Below are 18,110 nucleotides of genomic sequence, written 5' to 3' on the forward strand. Positions count from 1 at the left end.
ATTACAATTTAAAAGATTAAATTAAATAACAGAATAAATGTCTTACTTGATCGCCTCGATCTGAGCCTCAATGTCCTTGTGCACCTTCGCCCACACTGTATCAAGTGCACCAATAGATGAATTCAACCACTGTTTCAACTGTGCATGTGAACTCTCCACTCGACAGGTTGTGGTGTTTCCAAAGTGCAACACCTTGTTCGTCCATGATCGACAAAACTTCTCTTTATGCACTATTCATGTGGTCTCCACGTACTCTATCACATGAGGCCAGTTGGTAGTAGTATTCTTCATGGCTACCACTGCCACCTCATATTTGGCTACTGTCGGGGCTTCAATTATACGTTTCCATTTGGAATTCTTAAAAACTTCACCAAAACTCTTCATTCCACACAACTTGCCTACTCTATCCTCCACATCTTTATTAATATGCCATGTGCATAATAAATGATGACTATGAGGAAATACCTCACGAACCGGTCTCATCAGTCCTAACTCCCGGTCCGTAGCAATGGCTGTCGGATGCACATCAGGTTGGAGCAAAAGCTTCAATTTTTGTAACACCCACATATAACTTCCCTCAGTTTCATCCTTCATGATTGCATAGCCGATCAAGAAGTTTTTGTTTGAAGGCGTCATTCCAATGATCTCAAAGAATGTCATCTTATACTTGTTTGTTTTATATGTTGAATCCATACCAACAAACAAGTAATAAGACCGGAACAGTGTGATCGATGTAGGATGTGTCATAAATAAGTGAGTCACAACATTGCTGCCCCGCACCGCTTGCGTCCTATGTATGTATTCCTTATCTATAGCAAGCCGATAAAACTGACCAATTACATCCCGACCCTCAAAGCTCCCAGTCCTGATTTTCTCCATGTAGTTATAGATATGTCTTTGTGTCGGGCAATCCTTCAGATGTTTTTCTTTGATTGCAGCAAAAATCGCACAAGGGTTAGCTTGAGCTGAACTCATTTCACGAACAAGTTTTTTAGAACCCGGGCTTAGTCCGCTCATCTGTCTGTAGCCCTGACGATATACAGCCAACTGATAACAGTGTTGTCCTCTATCTCCAGCAATCCCATTCACCACCCAACCGTCTAATTCAGCGATTTCCAAAACCTTTATCTGGAATTTGCAACCACAGTACTTTGTTTTTATATCCCTCCGTAGTATCTCATCCGTATCCATATCCTTTTTCCTTCTATAATTCTTAATACCACAAGCACATTTAACCAATATCCACTTTGACTTGCCCCCTATCTTGTGCGACGCTGTTGTTAACTCGAAGCCGATCCCAATTGCCGTCTGTTTTGCCCAGTTAACAGCTTCATGATATGTTTGAAACGTTTGTTTGGGAAAAAACTGTGAACTGTAATCAATGCCGTTTCCGTCAAAATCTTCAAACGAAACCTCCTGCAAATGATAAATAACGAACATTACGCGACATTTCTCCAGCGTTTCGGTGTCTAAACCCGAAAAAGCAGCCACAAATATGCCCGGACGTGTGAGCATCACGCCCCACCATATGGTGGGGCGTTTGAATATTACGCCCCACCACATGGTGGGGCGTATGAACATCACGCCCCACCACATGGTGAGGCGTGATGCTCACACGCCCGAGTCCGAACCAACGAATTTTTTTTCCAAAAAATTGACAGAAATCAATGGAAGTTGAATCAGAAAAATACCTCGATTTCAGGGACAACGTCATTCTCGTCTCTTCGCGGTGATAACGGATCGCTCTCCATCAAACGTGTTGTCTTTGATTTCGGGAAAAAATGTATTTGGGAGAGTTTGGGAGGGTTTAGAATTTTCAATTTTTAGCTAAAGGACGGTTACGTCTTTTTCCGGGGCTGGAAGTGTGAAATTGGGACTGGGTATAGTAATCCACTTTTAAATTCATAGTTTTTTCGATTAGAGAATTCTTAGTTTACAATTTTTATTTAAATTTCTAAGTCTTGCGGTTTCAATTCCTAAATTTATAAACTTTTAATTTCAGTTTCAATTCAAAATCTTCAATGTTTTCTTTTTCAATTCAACATCCTTTTTTTTAATGAATTTTCAATTCAACATCCTATCTTTTAACTAGATCATTTTTTATTTATTTACGAACTCAACTTTTCTGTCTTTTTTAACTTTCAATCGTCCATAGAAATCAGTTCCTTACATTTTTGGAGGTTTTTATAAAAAATTCCAAAACACTCGTTGTTCTGTTTAAAAAGACAAGTAACAATATTTTAAATATTTATATCATTTTCGAGTTAACAGGTCAATTATAATCCGCCCCAAAAAATTGTGTGTTAATTTTTTTGTGAATAAAAAAAAATGAAATATTACCTATTAAATTAAATCTAAACATTAAAATTCTATTTTAATTTTGTATCGTATAATCGGTTTGTATGTATTTTTTTCACTTATACCTGTAGGTTATAGCTCCATTGACTGCGCATACTTATAGTTTTTCGAAGACATTTAAGATTTGATTCTCACTAAAAAAAAATATGTAGGGAAGGATGACGTAGCTCCCAAATTCTCCAAAATAATAATTTATTTCTAAAACATATTATTCTAAGATAATATTCGTGGATCCAAAAACAGATTTCATGTGGGTTTTTGAGTCTATTAGTCTGGAACTGTCATGGATTGGGCAACCCACGAGCAGTTGGCGTTTTAATGGATTTTGTTCAAAATTACAAACCATTTATTATTTTTCGTTTTCGTATTGCTAGAAACGGTTCGGCTAGGGAAGATGAAGTTATTGGTATTCGAGAGGCTCTTAGGTGGATCAAATTCAGGGGATTGGATGGTGTGGAGGTGAGGTCAAATGCACTGTCAGTGGTGAAATATTTTCGTTTTTCCTATGGCTCAGTTGTAGACGATTAGAAGAACAATGTTCCTTTTCCAAGGAGATCAACACAAAAAATAGAGCAATTAGGGAAGGAGAGAAAGAGAGAGGTAAATATGGAGAGAAAGGGATTAACTTACATGTCAAGCCTGCCTTGGTAAATGGAGAAATAAAATAACAATCATATGGAAAATAGATGAACCGGTTAGGGGAAGAGTTTGTATTAAATGAAAAATAGACCAAAAATTTAAGTTTTAAGTTATATTAAGTTTTAATTTGGAAACTGAATTAGAATAAACTGGAATCACGATGTCTCTCTCCCCTCCGGCGGCAGCCCTAGGGCTAAATCAACCGGACCGCCGCAATCCTGCTTCGACTCCGCCGGACGACCCCTTACAATCACCGAGTTTCTCTGCGTGCCCTCCGAAGCTGTCTTGGAAAGACATTACATCCGCTAATCCCGAAGGCCAGAATCGGCAACCACGGAAGGATCTATGTGCTGCTGGGCTTATTAATATTAGTTTCGATGATGAAGATCCTCTGTATCCTAAGGTTACAATTGATCCCGGGCTTAAGCGGAGGTTAGCGAAACCATGGGAGAACGCCCTTGTGATTAAGCTACTTGGTAGAAGCGTTGGCTATGTGGCTCTACAGCGCAGGACGATGGAGCTTTGGAAACCAATCGCTGGGGTCAGTATGATGGACTTAGGCGAGGGGTTTCACCTTGTGCAGTTTGATAATGAATTGGACAGAAGTCACGTAATCAATGATGGACCCTGGCTAGTTTAGGGACACTATCTCACTGTCCGGACATGGTCTACATCCTTCAGTCCTTCGGAGGCGAGCGTGGAAAAATCAATGGTATGGATTCGCCTTCCTAATCTTCCTCTTGTTTTTTATGATGAAGATGTGCTACTAGGGATTGTAGCGTCAATTGGGAAACCAATAAGGGTTGATGAGAATACAGCAAAGAGAACCAGAGGACGGTTTGCGAGAGTTTGTGTGGAGATTGACCTCCTGAAGCCTCTTATCGCACAATTTGAACTGGATGGAGAGGTACAACGTGTGGAATATGAGGGATTACACACGGCTTGTACAAATTGTGGGAGATATGGACATCTCAGAACTGAATGTTGCTGGCCCAGTGCAGTAGCCTCGAAGAGTGTTCCGGAGGCTAGCGAGATGGTAATAGGAGAGGATACAGAGAGAAGCACCAATGATACAAATGGACCGCAAATCCAAAAGCAGACAGGACCCGTGACAAAGGATAAGGAGATTAGCCCGGAAGAGTATGGGCCGTGGATGCTGGTTCCCAGGAGGAAGTACCAGCCTCGCAATAATAACCAAAAGAGCAATGGTCAAGGGATACAGGAAGGCTGGAAAAATGCGCAAGTGAACCCCTTTGCTAATCCACCAGCGAATGGAAATACCAACCTGAGTGGAGAGACCTTCAAGGGTTTTAGTGCGACATAGAAAGGAACTAAAGGGAATTTGGAGAACTTTTAACAGGGGATCCAGAAACAGAAGTGCAAAGGCATAGCTAAACAGGATTTTAAGTATAAAGAGAACCGGGAACTTGGAATGGTGCAGAATTCGAACAGATTTGCAACTCTGAATTTGGAAGCAATGGAAGTTGAGATTGGTTTAAACAAAGAGGGGGGAAGTTCTGATGGAATGAAATCAGGACGGGGCAAGAGAACTCGCTTTGAACCAGAATCAGGAATGGTGTTGAAGGAGTTAAACTGCAACACGATAACAGATAGTAGAAATATGAAAGGCAATGACAGATTGCTCCAGAAATTAAGAGACAGATCAGCAGCACAAAGCCAGGTGAAAGCTTCTAACATGGAGAAGCAGCCTCCAGGCTTCGTTGCAATGTGATGCGCCTTTGGCTTAGGTCACCTCTCCTTTATTCTTTTATGAAGATTATTACTTGGAACTGCTTTGGTGCCGGTGGCACGGAGTTTCAACGAGCGTTAAGACATATGGTGAGGGTTCAAAGACCAAGCATTGTTTGCCTTTTGGAAACTCGCATTCCGGGTTCTAGGGCACAGGCGATCGGGAAGCAGATAGGGCTGCAGAGATGCGAGATTATTGAGGCGGAGGGGTTCAGTGGAGGGGTTTGGGTCTTCTGGGATGAGAAGCAGGTTCAGATTACAGTAAAAGAAGAAAACTACCAATTTTTGCATTGTTAGGTTTCTTTCAAAGGGGGTGAATGGAAGGACAATCCTTTTGACTTCACTGCCGTTTATGTCAGACCACAAATGATAAATAAGAGGACTTTCTTCAGAGATATGGAAAGGTTGAAAAATAGTGTGATTGATCCATGGTTAATCTGTGGAGATTTTAATTGTATAAAGGAGAGGAGCGAGAAACAAGGGGGATCGGTTCGAACGTTGAATAGGTGTGGTCCTTTTGCGACTTGGATAAATGCTTTGAACCTTATGGACTTGGGGTTTATAGGGCCGAAATTGACTTGGTACAGGGGTTCCTCGCAAAGGACGAGAACTGCCTGTCGTCTCGACAGGGGGCTTTGTACTGCTGATTGGAGGCTCCGCTTTCCAAACGCTATGGTCAGACATCTTCAGAGAACTCTCTCAGACCACACGCCTATTCTGGTTGACCTCTGCTGTGGGACTAGGAGACAGGATGGCCCTTTTCGTTTTCTGGCGGCTTGGATGGAGGATAGTTCGTTAAAGGAAGTAGTGGAGCAGAGTTGGCAAGGCACGGGCAATCTTGGTCAGGCTCTTACCGAGACAGCGAATTGCTTAAAGACATGGAGCAGCAATGTGTTTGTGAGCATTACAAAGAGGAAGAATCGTGCTTATGCGAGGTTGGGTGGCATTCAGACACGCCTTGCATCCAGGTGCACGAGGGGCCTACTAAGACTCGAACAGAAAATCATGAGGGAGCTGGATATGATTCTAAAGCAGGAAGAAATGTTCTGGGCTCAAAGATCTAGGGTGCAGTGGTTGACTAAGGGCGATAGGAATACAAGGTTTTTCCATATGTCGACTATCATCAGGAACATGAGGAACTGGCGAATGGGTGTGCGGGACTCGAATGGGATATGGGTCTGGGATGAGGATCAGCTTCGAGAGTTGGCGAGTGGCTTCTTCAAAAAGTTATACTCCGAGGATTTACTGGTACGAATCCCAATCTCTTCGAACCATCAGTTTCTCGAAATTAGCGGACCGGACTATGCAGATTTGGACCGACCCTTCCAAGTGGAAGATGTCAAGGCAGCCCTGCTGGGGATGGCACCATGGAAAGCTCCGGGTCCTGATGGCTTTCAGGCGGGGTTTTTTCAGAAATTTTGGGGTACAGTTAGGGATTGCACCAGCACGAAAGTTCTGCAAGCTCTTAATTCTGGGGTTTTAGAGGAGGGAATGAACAATACTTTCATATCCCTTATCCCAAAGGTGAAGGATCCGGAGAGTTTCGCCCAATTTAGACCAATTAGCCTTTGCAACGTCAGATATAAACTCATTACAAAATGTATAGCAAATAGACTGAAATCTATCCTTCCCCATGTAGTGGGTCCTATGCAGAGCAGTTTTGTCCCAGGAAGGCAGATCTCAGATAATATTGTGCTCCTTCAGGAAACGGTCTTTTCTTTCCAACGAGTTAGTAATAAAAAAGGACAGATGCTGTTGAAGCTGGATTTGGAAAAAGCGTACGATCGAGTTAATTGGAACTTCCTCAAGGAGACTTTAACAATCCTGGATATTCCTAAATCCTTGATTGATGTCATCATGAACTGTGTCTCTTCTCCCAAAATGCATGTCCTTTGGAATGGAGAAAAATGAGAGGGCTTCTATCCGACTCGGGGACTTCGGCAAGGAGACCCTTTGTCTCCATACCTTTTCGTAATATGCCTTGAGCATTTAAGCCATCTGATCCTGGATGCAGTGGAAACAGGTGAGTGGAAGCCAGTGACCCTCTCCAAGAATGGGCCCAAAATCTCGCATTGCTTCTTTGCTGATGATATCGTGCTAATGGGGGAGGCTTCAGTGAAACAGGCGCAGACAATGAAACAGGTTCTCAGCTACTTCTGTGATGGATCGGGACAGAAGGTAAGCCTTGAGAAATCATGCTGCTTTTTCTCAAGGAATACTAAACCGTCTATTCAAGAAAGGATGACACAGGTGTTGGGCGTACAGAGCACGAACAATCTAGGGAAATACCTTGGGGTTCCGATCGTGCATGAAAGAATAGGCAGACGTTCTTTCGACTATGTGGTGGAAAGGGTCAGAAATAGGTTGGCAGGCTGGAAGGCGAAAAGCTTATCTATGCCAGGAAGAACTACTCTAGTGAAGGCGGTGTTATCAGCGTTACCTAACTATGCAATGCAAACTGCGGTGTTCCCGGTAAGTGTTTGCAAAAACCTTGATAAATTGAGTCGGGATTTCATCTGGGGAAGCTCGGAGGAAGGACGAAGAGTCCACCTTGTGAATTGGGAAACTGTGTGTAAACCTCGCAAAGATGGGGGCTTGGGTGTTCGACAAGCGAGGAAAGCTAACCTTGCAAGCATAGCTAAGTTGAGTTGGAGGATGATTACTGAACCAAACTGTTTTTGGGTTAAAGTAATAAAAGGGATCTATGGAGGTAACAGAAACGGCCTTGAAATGTTTAGAAACAGGAACCCACAGAGCGGAATATGGAGAAGTATAATGAAAGGAGCAGCTATCCTAAAATTAGGGGTACGACGGCTTGTTAGAAGTGGAAGGGAGGTGAAGTTCTGGAAGGAGCGATGGTTAGGGGAATCTCCTCTTGACATCCATGCGGCTAATATGCTAACGGAGGAGGAGCAGGAGAAAACCATCGAGGATTATTGGATTGACGAGCAAGGTTGGGATTGGAACCGGTTGAAAGTTCTGCTACCGCCGGTCATTTTACATCAATTAGCTACTGTTTACCTGTTCCGGATGGAGGGAGAAGAGGATGGGTGGACATGGGATCATACGGATTCGGGGACCTTTACGGTTAGAACTGCTTATGAAGTTCAGAAGAAGCAAACTAACGATAATCGAAATATCTGGATAGAAGCAGATTGGAAGTTGTTCTGGAAAGTGGAGGTTAGCGAACGTATCCGTTACTTCATGTGGACGGTTGGAAATGAGGCGGTCCTGACTAATACGAACAGATGTCGTCGTCTGATATGTAGTGATGATAGTTGCGAAAGTTGCGGGGGAAAGGAAGATCTTCTTCACCTGCTATGGGATTGTGTGAATGCAAGAAGAATCTGGACTTTCTTTATTCCTTTAAACTGGCAAGCCGATTTTTTTGCAGGAGATATAAGGAACTGGGTTATGCGGAACCTGAGGACTACCGTTTGCTGGAGCGGGATTGTCTGGTCCACCGTTTTTTCAATAACTTGCTGGAATATATGGAAATGGAGAAATGATTTGGTTTTTAATGGCATGTCCTGGGGCGTGGCGGATAAGATTGACCGATTAATAATTCAAGTGCAGGAGAGGGCGAATATTATTTGCAGCAGCAATGGTATCGGCCGGCCAAGGATGTTGATGCCGACGGTTTTGGTGGACCGGATAGTGAAATGGATCCCCCCGGATCCGGACTGGGTCAAAATTAATAGTGATGGGGCGTGTAGTGGAAACCCGGGATGGGCAACGTGTGGAGGTCTGGCAAGGAATAGTGCCGGAGACTGGATGAAGGGTTTTGTGTGTAACCTTGGCATTTGCACGGCGCTGCTAGCGGAGCTTTGGGGGCTGTTTTATGGCCTGGAATTAGCTTGGAGGATGAGATGGAGGAAGGTGGTCTTGGAAGTAGACTCCATGTCTGTTGTGAATCTGATGAATGAAAAAACACAGAATTCGCATAGGTTCCTTTGGTTAATTGGAGAATGTCGGAAGCGAGTGAATCTGAACTGGGAGGTCAAAGTTGTTCATGTACTTCGTGAAGGCAATAGAGCAGCGGATTTCTTGGCAAATTTCGCAGGATCAAAGAGTTTTGGGCATCACGAGTGTGATGATCCCCCTGCAGGCCTTATGGACCTCATTTCTTCAGACAAACTTGGGAACGGCACACTTAGGAGAGCTCGGGCCTTGACCTAGGCTCTCTTAGGTTCTTTTGGGTTCTTCTTTGTTCTTTTTTTCCCGGGGCTTAGCACCCTTCCAATGTTCAAAAAAAAAAAAGTTATATTAAGTTTTTTCCATCAAAAAAAAAATATTAAGTTTTTATATTAGATAGATTTGACAAAAATAAATAAATAAATAAATAATAAAAAACTAAATTATTTGTATACCTCCTCCACGTAAGTAAGTAAAAGACCTCTTCAAACAACTTCTTTAGCTTACGTTAGGAGTTCCCGATTTTGCGGTTTTCCTATCTTTTTATTTTTGGTTTTGAATTTTACCTTTTCTTATTTGCATGTTTTTGCTTTCTCTGAATCGTTTCATTCTTCCTGTTTATAATGGATGCTTGCTAATTCCTCGCAGAAGATTTGGAGCAAAAACTTGCAAAACTGAGGCAGTTATAGTTTTTCCGATTGATTCAGAACATACTTCTGAATCTTGCTGCAGATATATAATTAAGCGCGAGAGATTCTACAAATGCTAACCAGAAATCAGCCAAGACCAAATAGATCTATGCCTCTCGGAGGTCTGTTTTTCACAGATTTTTTGATTGTTTTCCCGTCTGGAATTGAAATTTCTCTTGTTTAATTCTCACCTGTTGCAGGATTGGATTATGCTGCTGACCCTAAAAGAAAGGGTAATGTTGCAGGAAAGATTATTTTGGCTGCTGCCCTCACTGCCTTATGCATTATTATGCTCAAGCAGTCCCCCACTTTTAGTACCCCTAGCAGGGTAATCTTAATTAGCTTTCTCTGGTTAAAATACTGCACCTGATTAGAGTTGTATCCTAAATTTATGCTACATTTTTTGTAAAATTATGGTTGATCCTTTTGCAGTTCTCAATGCGTGAAGAAGGAGTGACTCATGTCCTAGTGACTGGTGGTGCTGGCTACATTGGTTCACATGCTACATTGCGACTTTTGACGGATGGTTACAGGGTAACCATAGTGGTACGTACTGTTATCAGATAACTATTAAGCTTGTTTAGAATTATTTAATAACTAGTGTTTACGTTTATCTAGTGTTTATGTTTATCTATATTACGTATTGTCAATCCGGTCAATCCTAAGTTAAACTCTAACTCATCTAATCCACTATATATATATATATATATATATATATATAGAAGGCTCTGAGTTGGTACCAGAGATAATAATAAAAGCTATTCTTGGGACTTAACTATCAGTTTAAGCTTTTAACGTTCCATGTGGATTGCGGATAGGGCTGTAATCGAGCCGAGCCGAGCTTTGGCCTGTTCAAGCTCAGCTCGCTATAAAATTAACGAGCTCGAGCCCGAGCCGAGCTTGCTATAAAATTAACGAGCTCGAGCCCGAGCCGAGCTTGCTATAAAATTAACGAGCCGAGCCCGAGCCGAGCTTTGGCTTGCTCAACGAGCTTGAGCCGAGCTTCGAGCTTCGAGCCCAAAATCCTCTTTTGGACTTGGTTCATTAAGAAAATTATCTAACCATGAATTGTTTGTGAGTAAATTGTTAATTATATTTGTGAAGTTTGCTCGCAAATAACTCTTTAATTGTGTACATAAACAAGCTCACAAGCAAAGTTCGTGAATAAATAAACAAGATGCTTACAAATAGTTCGTCTATTACTCATTTATTATGAGTGTGAACGAACTCATCTAATAGCAAATGAAATAATATTAAGTTTAGATATTTGTGAACTAACACAAAACTATATAGTTTTCTACAAAACTAAAATTTGTTCATAAATGTTCTAATCGAGCCTGCTCGCGAGCTTTCGAGCCGAGTTTTGGCCTGCTCAAGCTTGGCTCGTTTACGAATCGAGCCAGTAAATCGTGTTCACGAGCGGCTCGTTTACAAATCGAGCCGAGTCGAGCCGAGTCGAGCCGAGCTTTTATCGAGCCGATCACCGAGCCGCTCATGAGCGGCTCTGTTCATTTACAGCCCTAATTGCGGAACAACACAAGGAAAATTCTATACTAGTTTTTTAAATTTTGACAGGATAATCTTTCAAGGGGAAACTTTGGTGCTGTGAAGGTTCTACAAGAATTATTTCCAGAACCTGGGAGGCTTCAGTTCATATATGCTGACCTCGGGGATTCAAAAGCTGTATCCTTGCTGTGATATTTACTTTACATGCCATTTTGTGAGTAAGAACAGCCTATGTTGCACGGTCACTTCTAGTATTTAGTAGCGTTTCTGCGTTTCATGTTAGTGTCCGTGTCCATTTTTGTTTTTAAGCTATTTTAGGAAGGTTATGTCTTAGAAATAACGTTTCTGGTTTCCGGTCCGTAGGACTTGCTTCCTTAACTGACTGCAGGTGGACAAAATATTTTCTGAAAATGCTTTTGATGCTGTAATGCACTTTGCTGCTGTTGCATATGTTGGGGAAAGCACTGTGCTTCCTCTTAAGTAAGTATTGTTTATATATATATACTTGTGGCAATATTTTCAATGAAACTTGACTTGAGATAAGAACTTTATTGGACAATTAGGCACTGAAACACATCAAGTACTAAGAAACTGCATAATATTTGAATCATCTTCGAATTAAAACCATTATACCTTTTATTTGTAAATTATTTGTACCGGGTCATGTTATCTTTTTTCTCTTTCTGAAGGTATTATCATAACATTACATCAAATACCCTGGTAGTATTGGAGTCAATAGCTGCACATAAGGTGAAGACATTGATATATTCAAGTACTTGTGCAACATATGGCGAGCCAGATAAAATGCCTATTACTGAAGACACTCCACAGGTCAGAGTTGTGAAATTGATTTACATTAGGTATTTACTTGTCTTATTTTATCAGTAGATTATTGATCTTTCCTTATTCTCAGTTTCCAATAAATCCATATGGAAAAGCTAAGAAAATGGCAGAAGATATGATATTGGACTTCTCCAGAAACTCTGACATGGCAGTTATGATACTAAGGTTGGTGCTTGAATACTCTTCATTTGATGTATTGTTTCTTGTAGGTACCTCATTGTCTTTGTTTTCACGATAAGGCGTACGTAGAACATTGCATATATCCATAATTGTAAAAGTCGCAAGGCGCACTAAGGTGCTATGGAGTCCTGGTGCCTAAGCGCAACGCTCACGCCCACGCTTGATGAATAGAAGGCGCAAACAATGAAAAATAAAGATACAAAATCTAATTATCGATATTTGATACTAATGTCACTAACACTCTATTAGTAGTTAAGCCACACAATTTATAATGAACTAAAATACACTTATAATCACACAAACGAGACAAAATGACAAAAAATTAATAATATAGTATTAAACGTCGAAAATACCAAGTTAAGTGTTGACAATAGAGACTAAGATACTAGAATTGAAGCAAATCTCTGCTGGTCTCTTGTACATATTTTACTCTTCTTCCCTCCCTTTTATTTATATGCCTCTCCTTATTCTTTTTTACTTAGATCGACCGTTTAGATTTAAGTTTACGAAATAAGATAAATGGTTGAGATTAATCACCCTTTTATTTTGATGAGAGTAGTTAAAAAAAAATTAAAACATAATCATTAATGAAAACGCACGCACGCAAAAGGCACAAGGCGAGAGCCTCGCCTGAGGCGCGCCTTTAACAATTATTCGTGTTAATAGCTCTGATTGAATCCATAAAATGGTTTCACATCCAATATTTGAATCACATATGATAAATTAAAAGTGACAATGTGCTCTTGTCAATGTTTTCTAGTTGATGATTTATTTGAAATGACTTTCAGATATTTCAATGTGATTGGTTCAGACCCAGAAGGAAGATTGGGGGAGGCACCTAGACCTGAACTGCGTGAGCAGGGACGGATTTCTGGTGCTTGTTTTGATGCAGCTCGCGGTATTATTCCTGGCTTGAAGGTATGCGTTGTATCGTTGATAACAAATCAATTGCATTTATTGACATGGGGATTTAGTTATTGAACATTGCACCTCTCTTTTTCTCCTAACAAAACGGTTCCTCGCAGGTAAAAGGGACAAACTACAAGACGCATGACGGGACTTGTATACGAGATTATATCGATGTTAGTGATCTTGTTGATGCTCATGTTAAAGCTCTTGAGAAAGCAATGCCCGGAAAAGTTGGTATCTACAATGTTGGTACTGGGAAAGGTATGCAGTAATGAGTGGATGCATGGTTTATTTATGGTGGAAGTGTTGTAATATTTGTAACTGTTGTATGTATGTATGATGAATCAGGTAGATCAGTAAAGGAGTTTGTGGAGGCATGTAAGAAGGCAACAAATGTGGACATAAAGGTCGACTTCTTACCTCGTAGACCGGGGGATTATGCAGAAGTTTTTAGTGACCCGACGAAAATAAGGGACGAGCTGAACTGGACAGCACAACACACAGATCTGCAGAAGAGCTTAAAGGTAGCATGGAGATGGCAAAAGGCACATAAAGATGGGTATGGATCACTTCTGGTGATGGCATCTTGAAGGAATTCTTATTCAATTAGAAGTAGAAAAGGAGTAGCTAATTGATATTCATTATTATATTATATGTATTGAAAAAGATAATAATAATAATAATAATAGCTTAATACAAACAATGGCGAGGGGAAACAACTGACTGTTGATCAAACAACTGGTGTAGCGGGGTGGTTTTTCATCAACATCAGCATTTCAGTGCAAATTTGAAAGAGAAAGAAAGGTCAATGGGAATGTGAACAAGTAAAAACAAGAGCTAGTCAAAGTTTTTGAAGTTTTCTTTGGCAAGTAACATCAATGGTCTTTGTCGATGTATCAAACCTTTTTCTTCGATCGCTTGGGATGATGATCCTCAAGCGGAGGAGCATAGATAGGGGGAATTGGTCCTGTATGGACCCTCTTATGGTATATTATGATATATATTATGATAGATATAAAGGAGAGTAAGATAGATTATGATGGGTTATAAAAGAAGAATGGGATGAAAGACATGGATTATAGAATAGGAATGAGATGAAAGCCCTAGAAAATAATTTTTCAAAATTTCAAATTTTTTTAAAAAGTATTTTTGCTATTGTTGAGGAACGGGTTTACAATTGCAATGCAAGAAAAAGTTCTTCGATTGAAGACATTCAAGTTGTAGATTGCAGGAACCACAGAATGATGGTTGAAGTTGAAATCATTTCCAGAGACAAGCGAACGTGGAAACTCAAGCAGAGTTCAAGTGCGAGCAGATATCAATTTGGAAAACAAGAGCGTATACAAGTTGGCGGAACCTCAGTAGCTTTCGAGTAGAAAGTGAATCTTTCTCCAGAAAAGGCGAGCTCGATCAATGGGGATGTTAATGCTCTAAGTGGGGGAGAGCTTGATCAACAAGGACATTGATACTCTAAGTGGGGGAGAGTGTAAATGGGGGGAGGGGGAGTTTGGCCATAGGCAATATCAACTCCGCATTGGCAATGCTACAAGAAGGCTTCATCATAGAGTGGAGGATGGAGCATATCGACGTAGGCAGATGGTGGAGGCCGAGTTGGTATAAGAAACACAAGTAAATTTCATCAATGGTGTACAACCTTTATCTCATTTCATACTTTGGTGAACAACCTTCAATTTGTCTCATTAATACGTACGAACTTACAGGTGATCTCTCACTTTGGTGTACAACAGGTAAAAATGACATGTTTGACCGGTTAATTCGAAATCAACGCGCCATATCAGCATTTTTCATCATATTAATTAATAAAAGTGGACCCATAAATTATAAAAAAATTAATTTTCATCTATTTCTCTTTTTTACCCTTTACCTCAATCTCTTCATCTTCTTCCCTCTATTTCTTTCTCTCTCTCTCTCTAAATCTGTGACGACTCTCTAACTTCTCTCTCTTTCTCAATCTGTGACGAGCCTATTTAATGACTATTTGATAAGGTTACTGATGTGCTCTTTGATGAAATTGCAACAAAAGGTTCTAGTGCCAGTAAAAGCCAAAGAGTCTGCGAATGAAGATACAAGTGAAAAATCCAGTTCTAGTGCCAGTAAAAGCCAAAGAGTCTGCGAATGAAGATACAAGTGAAAAATCCAGTTCTAGTGCCCTGGAAATGTGTTTGGACCTTGCTAACTATGCATCTCATGATGATGGTGATGAAATCAAGAGTTCAACCTGTGAGAAAATGGGGTAAATTACATACGTGGTGTACAACTTTTATCCAAAATCACACTTTGATGTATAATCAAAATTTTGTCACACTAAACCGTACGAACTTCAGGTGACCTCCCACTAAAGTGTACAACTAGTTTTTGTGACAGATCAACGCTGGTCAACTATGCCACGTCAGCATTTTTCAGTTGTAGAATTAAAAAAATGGGACCTACTTTTTATGGAATTACTAATATAGTCTTAAACCTTATAAAATTACTAAAATACCCTTTATCTTCTCCCTTCAACCAAACATCACACAATCTCTCCTCCCTTCACCAAACAGCCATAACAGCACCAGCAGCGGTTGCAACACCTCCGCTAATGGTTTCCACGAGCCGCTGCCGCACCTTCAATCCCTCTCTCCCATTTCTTTCTGTGTCAATTAAATTAAATTTCTTTTATTATTCAATTAAGAATCAGTGTCAAATAAATTCAAAATTGAGAAGGCAGGGATCTCCTCTCTAATGAGTCTAAAAGCAACGGGATCAGATCGGCGATGTAGGTCTAAAGGCTACTCAAAATCGCATCCACCGCTTACCTTTTGGTTTCCTTCTCCGATCAGAAAGAAGATCGTAGGCCGGTGAAGGTATGCGATTTCCTTCAGATCGTGATTCGTCGGCGGCCACGCTTGGACAACCACCAATCAATCCCTTCAAGAAGCTTTCAGAGCCAACGGCGGCACTGGTGGAAGACGAGAGGGGCAGACACCGCAGGAGGCAGAGTCGCCGCTGGAGGAACAATGCTGGAGAAGGATCAGCGCAGGCTAGGGTTATTTTCCCCCTTCCAAACGTGAAGAAGGAGAGCCTCCATCCTTATGATACTATCTAATTAAATAAATAAATAAAACAAAACAATAAAAGAAACTCAATTATCCCTTTTTGAATGGAGTCCTGGAATATTTTATAAACGAGAAAGAAAAATTTTGAGTGTTTCGATGGTGGACATCAGTTAGAATGGTCTTTTTTTTGTTTTGCCTTTCTTCTGTATTTTTATTGAGATTTTTCAATTATTGATTTATAAACAATGAAATTACACAAATTTGTACAACAATTAAACAAAAAAAAGTTTCAAAATCTTGGAATTATAATGTTTTTAATCTAGAAAATAACAGTTTAGTAATGGTAGAGAGAGAAGTGAGAGAGTAGATGTAGAGAGAGAAATGGGGGAGAGGGGTGAAGAAGAAGATGAAGGTATTTTAGTAATTTTATAAGGCTAAAGGCTATATTAGTAATTCCATAAAGAGTGGGTTCCATTTTTTTAATTCTACAACTGAAAAATGCTGACGTGGCATAGTTGACCAGCGTTGATCGGTCACAAAAACCGGCTGTACACTTTAATGGAAGGTCACCTAAAGTTCGTACGGTTTAGTGTGACAAAATTTTGGTCGTACACCAAAGTGTGATTTGAAGTAAAGGTTGTACACCACGTATGTAATTTACCCGAGAAAATGGGTTTGATTGGTGTAGGTATATTTGTAATTAGTGACTTTGCTCTTAGGAGCTCTTTTCCTATCCCACATGAGAAACTTATCAAAGTTTCTAAGGGTATAAAGGCTTGGGCCTTATAAGCCTTTAAATTGTGTTTAGTGGGTTTTGATAAATATACCATACGTGCGCGCTCGCTCGTTCGTTCAGGTAACGTCCGACTGGACTGGGCCCAAATTTTATTTTTAATTTTCTTCACAATATCCGTTTTACTCCTTTGAAGTTTTCTTCAACAAATTATTTGGTAAAAAACGGATCCTGATTTTTCTCCTATTCTACCTCCATAAACTGCACGTTCTAACATTTAGAATTTTCCAACCTTTATATATTCATTTAGTTTTCAGCTTTGAGACACACAGTTTTAATCTCTTATCTTTCACAAACTCTCTGGGAAATTAATTACTCTTGCTATTCCAATACTTTCGACTTTGAGTGCACAAGTTCGAAGGTCTCCGTGTTAATCTTGGGGAGCGACCGGATTTCAGATTACACATCGGTCTACCGAAATCGCTTTCAAGGCAGTGGCTCCCACCACGGCACAGTTCGATTTCTGTTTCAATTTGCGATAACTTTTTCTGTAACCCTAATCTTTTCCAACACAACCATCCCAAATTCTAAGGAAAAAAATGTAATTCAACAACCTAGCATTGCAAAAATTTCAGAAGGTTTATCTAATGCAACTAAAAATGGCAGATCACCTATAGATACTGGGAAAAAACATTAAAGAACATATAGATTTGGAGACTGAACAAGTCAAAACCAGCAATAAAAAATCCAGACGACAAATCAATGCTACTACTAGTGAGTTGAGTGAACATAAATATTATGTTTGGAACCAGGGATGTTGAAACTATTGTCGACCTAAGAAAATATAACACACTTCTGGGTCTGGTTCAAAGGCCACTTTTGATGGAAATTCCATAGATGATTCTCAAGTTAGGGGGACAAAGACGAAACTGTATGAAGATCAACAACATGAACAAAAACGAAATTACTCTGGAAAAGAAAAAGATATTAAAGAGGCTCAGCGCATGAGCCAGGCAGATGAAAAAGGAGATGAAATCATAGGAAATATGATGAAAAGCATCCGAGGAGAAGTTGAATACCCACATCTTAATTCACAAAAAAGCGAGTCAGAAGGAAGCTTGTTGTAGAACATGAACGATTGAGAGAGAAGAGTTAGAGAGAGAAAGGTAAAGACGTTGAGAGGAGTGAGGTGGGTTTAGAGAGAGAAAGTTAGAGTTGGGAATAAGAAAAGGTGAAAGGAAGAAGAAGGGTATAAAAGTAATTTTATATTAGATGGGTCAATTGTTGACTTTTTGACCGATCAAATAGGTCATTTGTACCTATTGTACACCAAAATGGAAGATCACTTATAGGGATCGGGTGTTGAGAGTGGGGGTGCCAACATAGTTGGGATGCCTACAATCAGCACTCCCTGATTGCCAGCCTTTCACAAAAAAAAAAGATCACTTATAAGTTTATATATATTAGTGAGACAAATTGAAAGTTATACACCAAAATGTGAAATGGGGCAAAGGTTGTATACCATTGATGAAA

General features: G+C 40.2%; 1 protein-coding gene across 3 annotated transcripts; it reads left to right on the plus strand.

Moving 5' to 3' along the window:
- Positions 1-9,149: 9,149 nt before the first annotated feature.
- On the plus strand, positions 9,150-13,844 carry LOC136209913 (UDP-arabinose 4-epimerase 1-like). Of its 3 annotated transcripts, none has more exons than XM_066001546.1 (11): positions 9,151-9,213; positions 9,310-9,472; positions 9,551-9,678; positions 9,783-9,896; positions 10,926-11,033; positions 11,245-11,336; positions 11,546-11,687; positions 11,770-11,864; positions 12,668-12,797; positions 12,905-13,049; positions 13,137-13,844. In XM_066001546.1, the coding sequence occupies exons 2-11, from the start codon at positions 9,424-9,426 to the stop codon at positions 13,376-13,378; spliced, it is 1,245 nt and encodes a 414-aa protein (XP_065857618.1). In that variant the 5' UTR covers positions 9,151-9,213; positions 9,310-9,423; the 3' UTR covers positions 13,379-13,844. The 3 variants fall into 3 exon arrangements, with proteins under 3 accessions (XP_065857617.1, XP_065857618.1, XP_065857619.1); XM_066001547.1 differs by having other exon boundaries at positions 9,157-9,190; XM_066001545.1 differs by having other exon boundaries at positions 9,150-9,472.
- Positions 13,845-18,110: the final 4,266 nt, after the last annotated feature.

Source organism: Euphorbia lathyris, chromosome 10 (assembly GCF_963576675.1).
Source record: "Euphorbia lathyris chromosome 10, ddEupLath1.1, whole genome shotgun sequence".
Taxonomy (NCBI): domain Eukaryota; kingdom Viridiplantae; phylum Streptophyta; class Magnoliopsida; order Malpighiales; family Euphorbiaceae; genus Euphorbia; species Euphorbia lathyris.

Bases quoted from the DNA above. Each gene is read 5' to 3' on its own strand.
- LOC136209913 (XM_066001545.1), top strand. From the start codon at position 9,424: ATGCTAACCAGAAATCAGCCAAGACCAAATAGATCTATGCCTCTCGGA. The intron at 9,897-10,925 runs GTACGTACTGTT...AAATTTTGACAG, and splicing joins GTTACAGGGTAACCATAGTG to GATAATCTTTCAAGGGGAAA. The intron at 11,688-11,769 runs GTCAGAGTTGTG...CCTTATTCTCAG, and splicing joins TTACTGAAGACACTCCACAG to TTTCCAATAAATCCATATGG.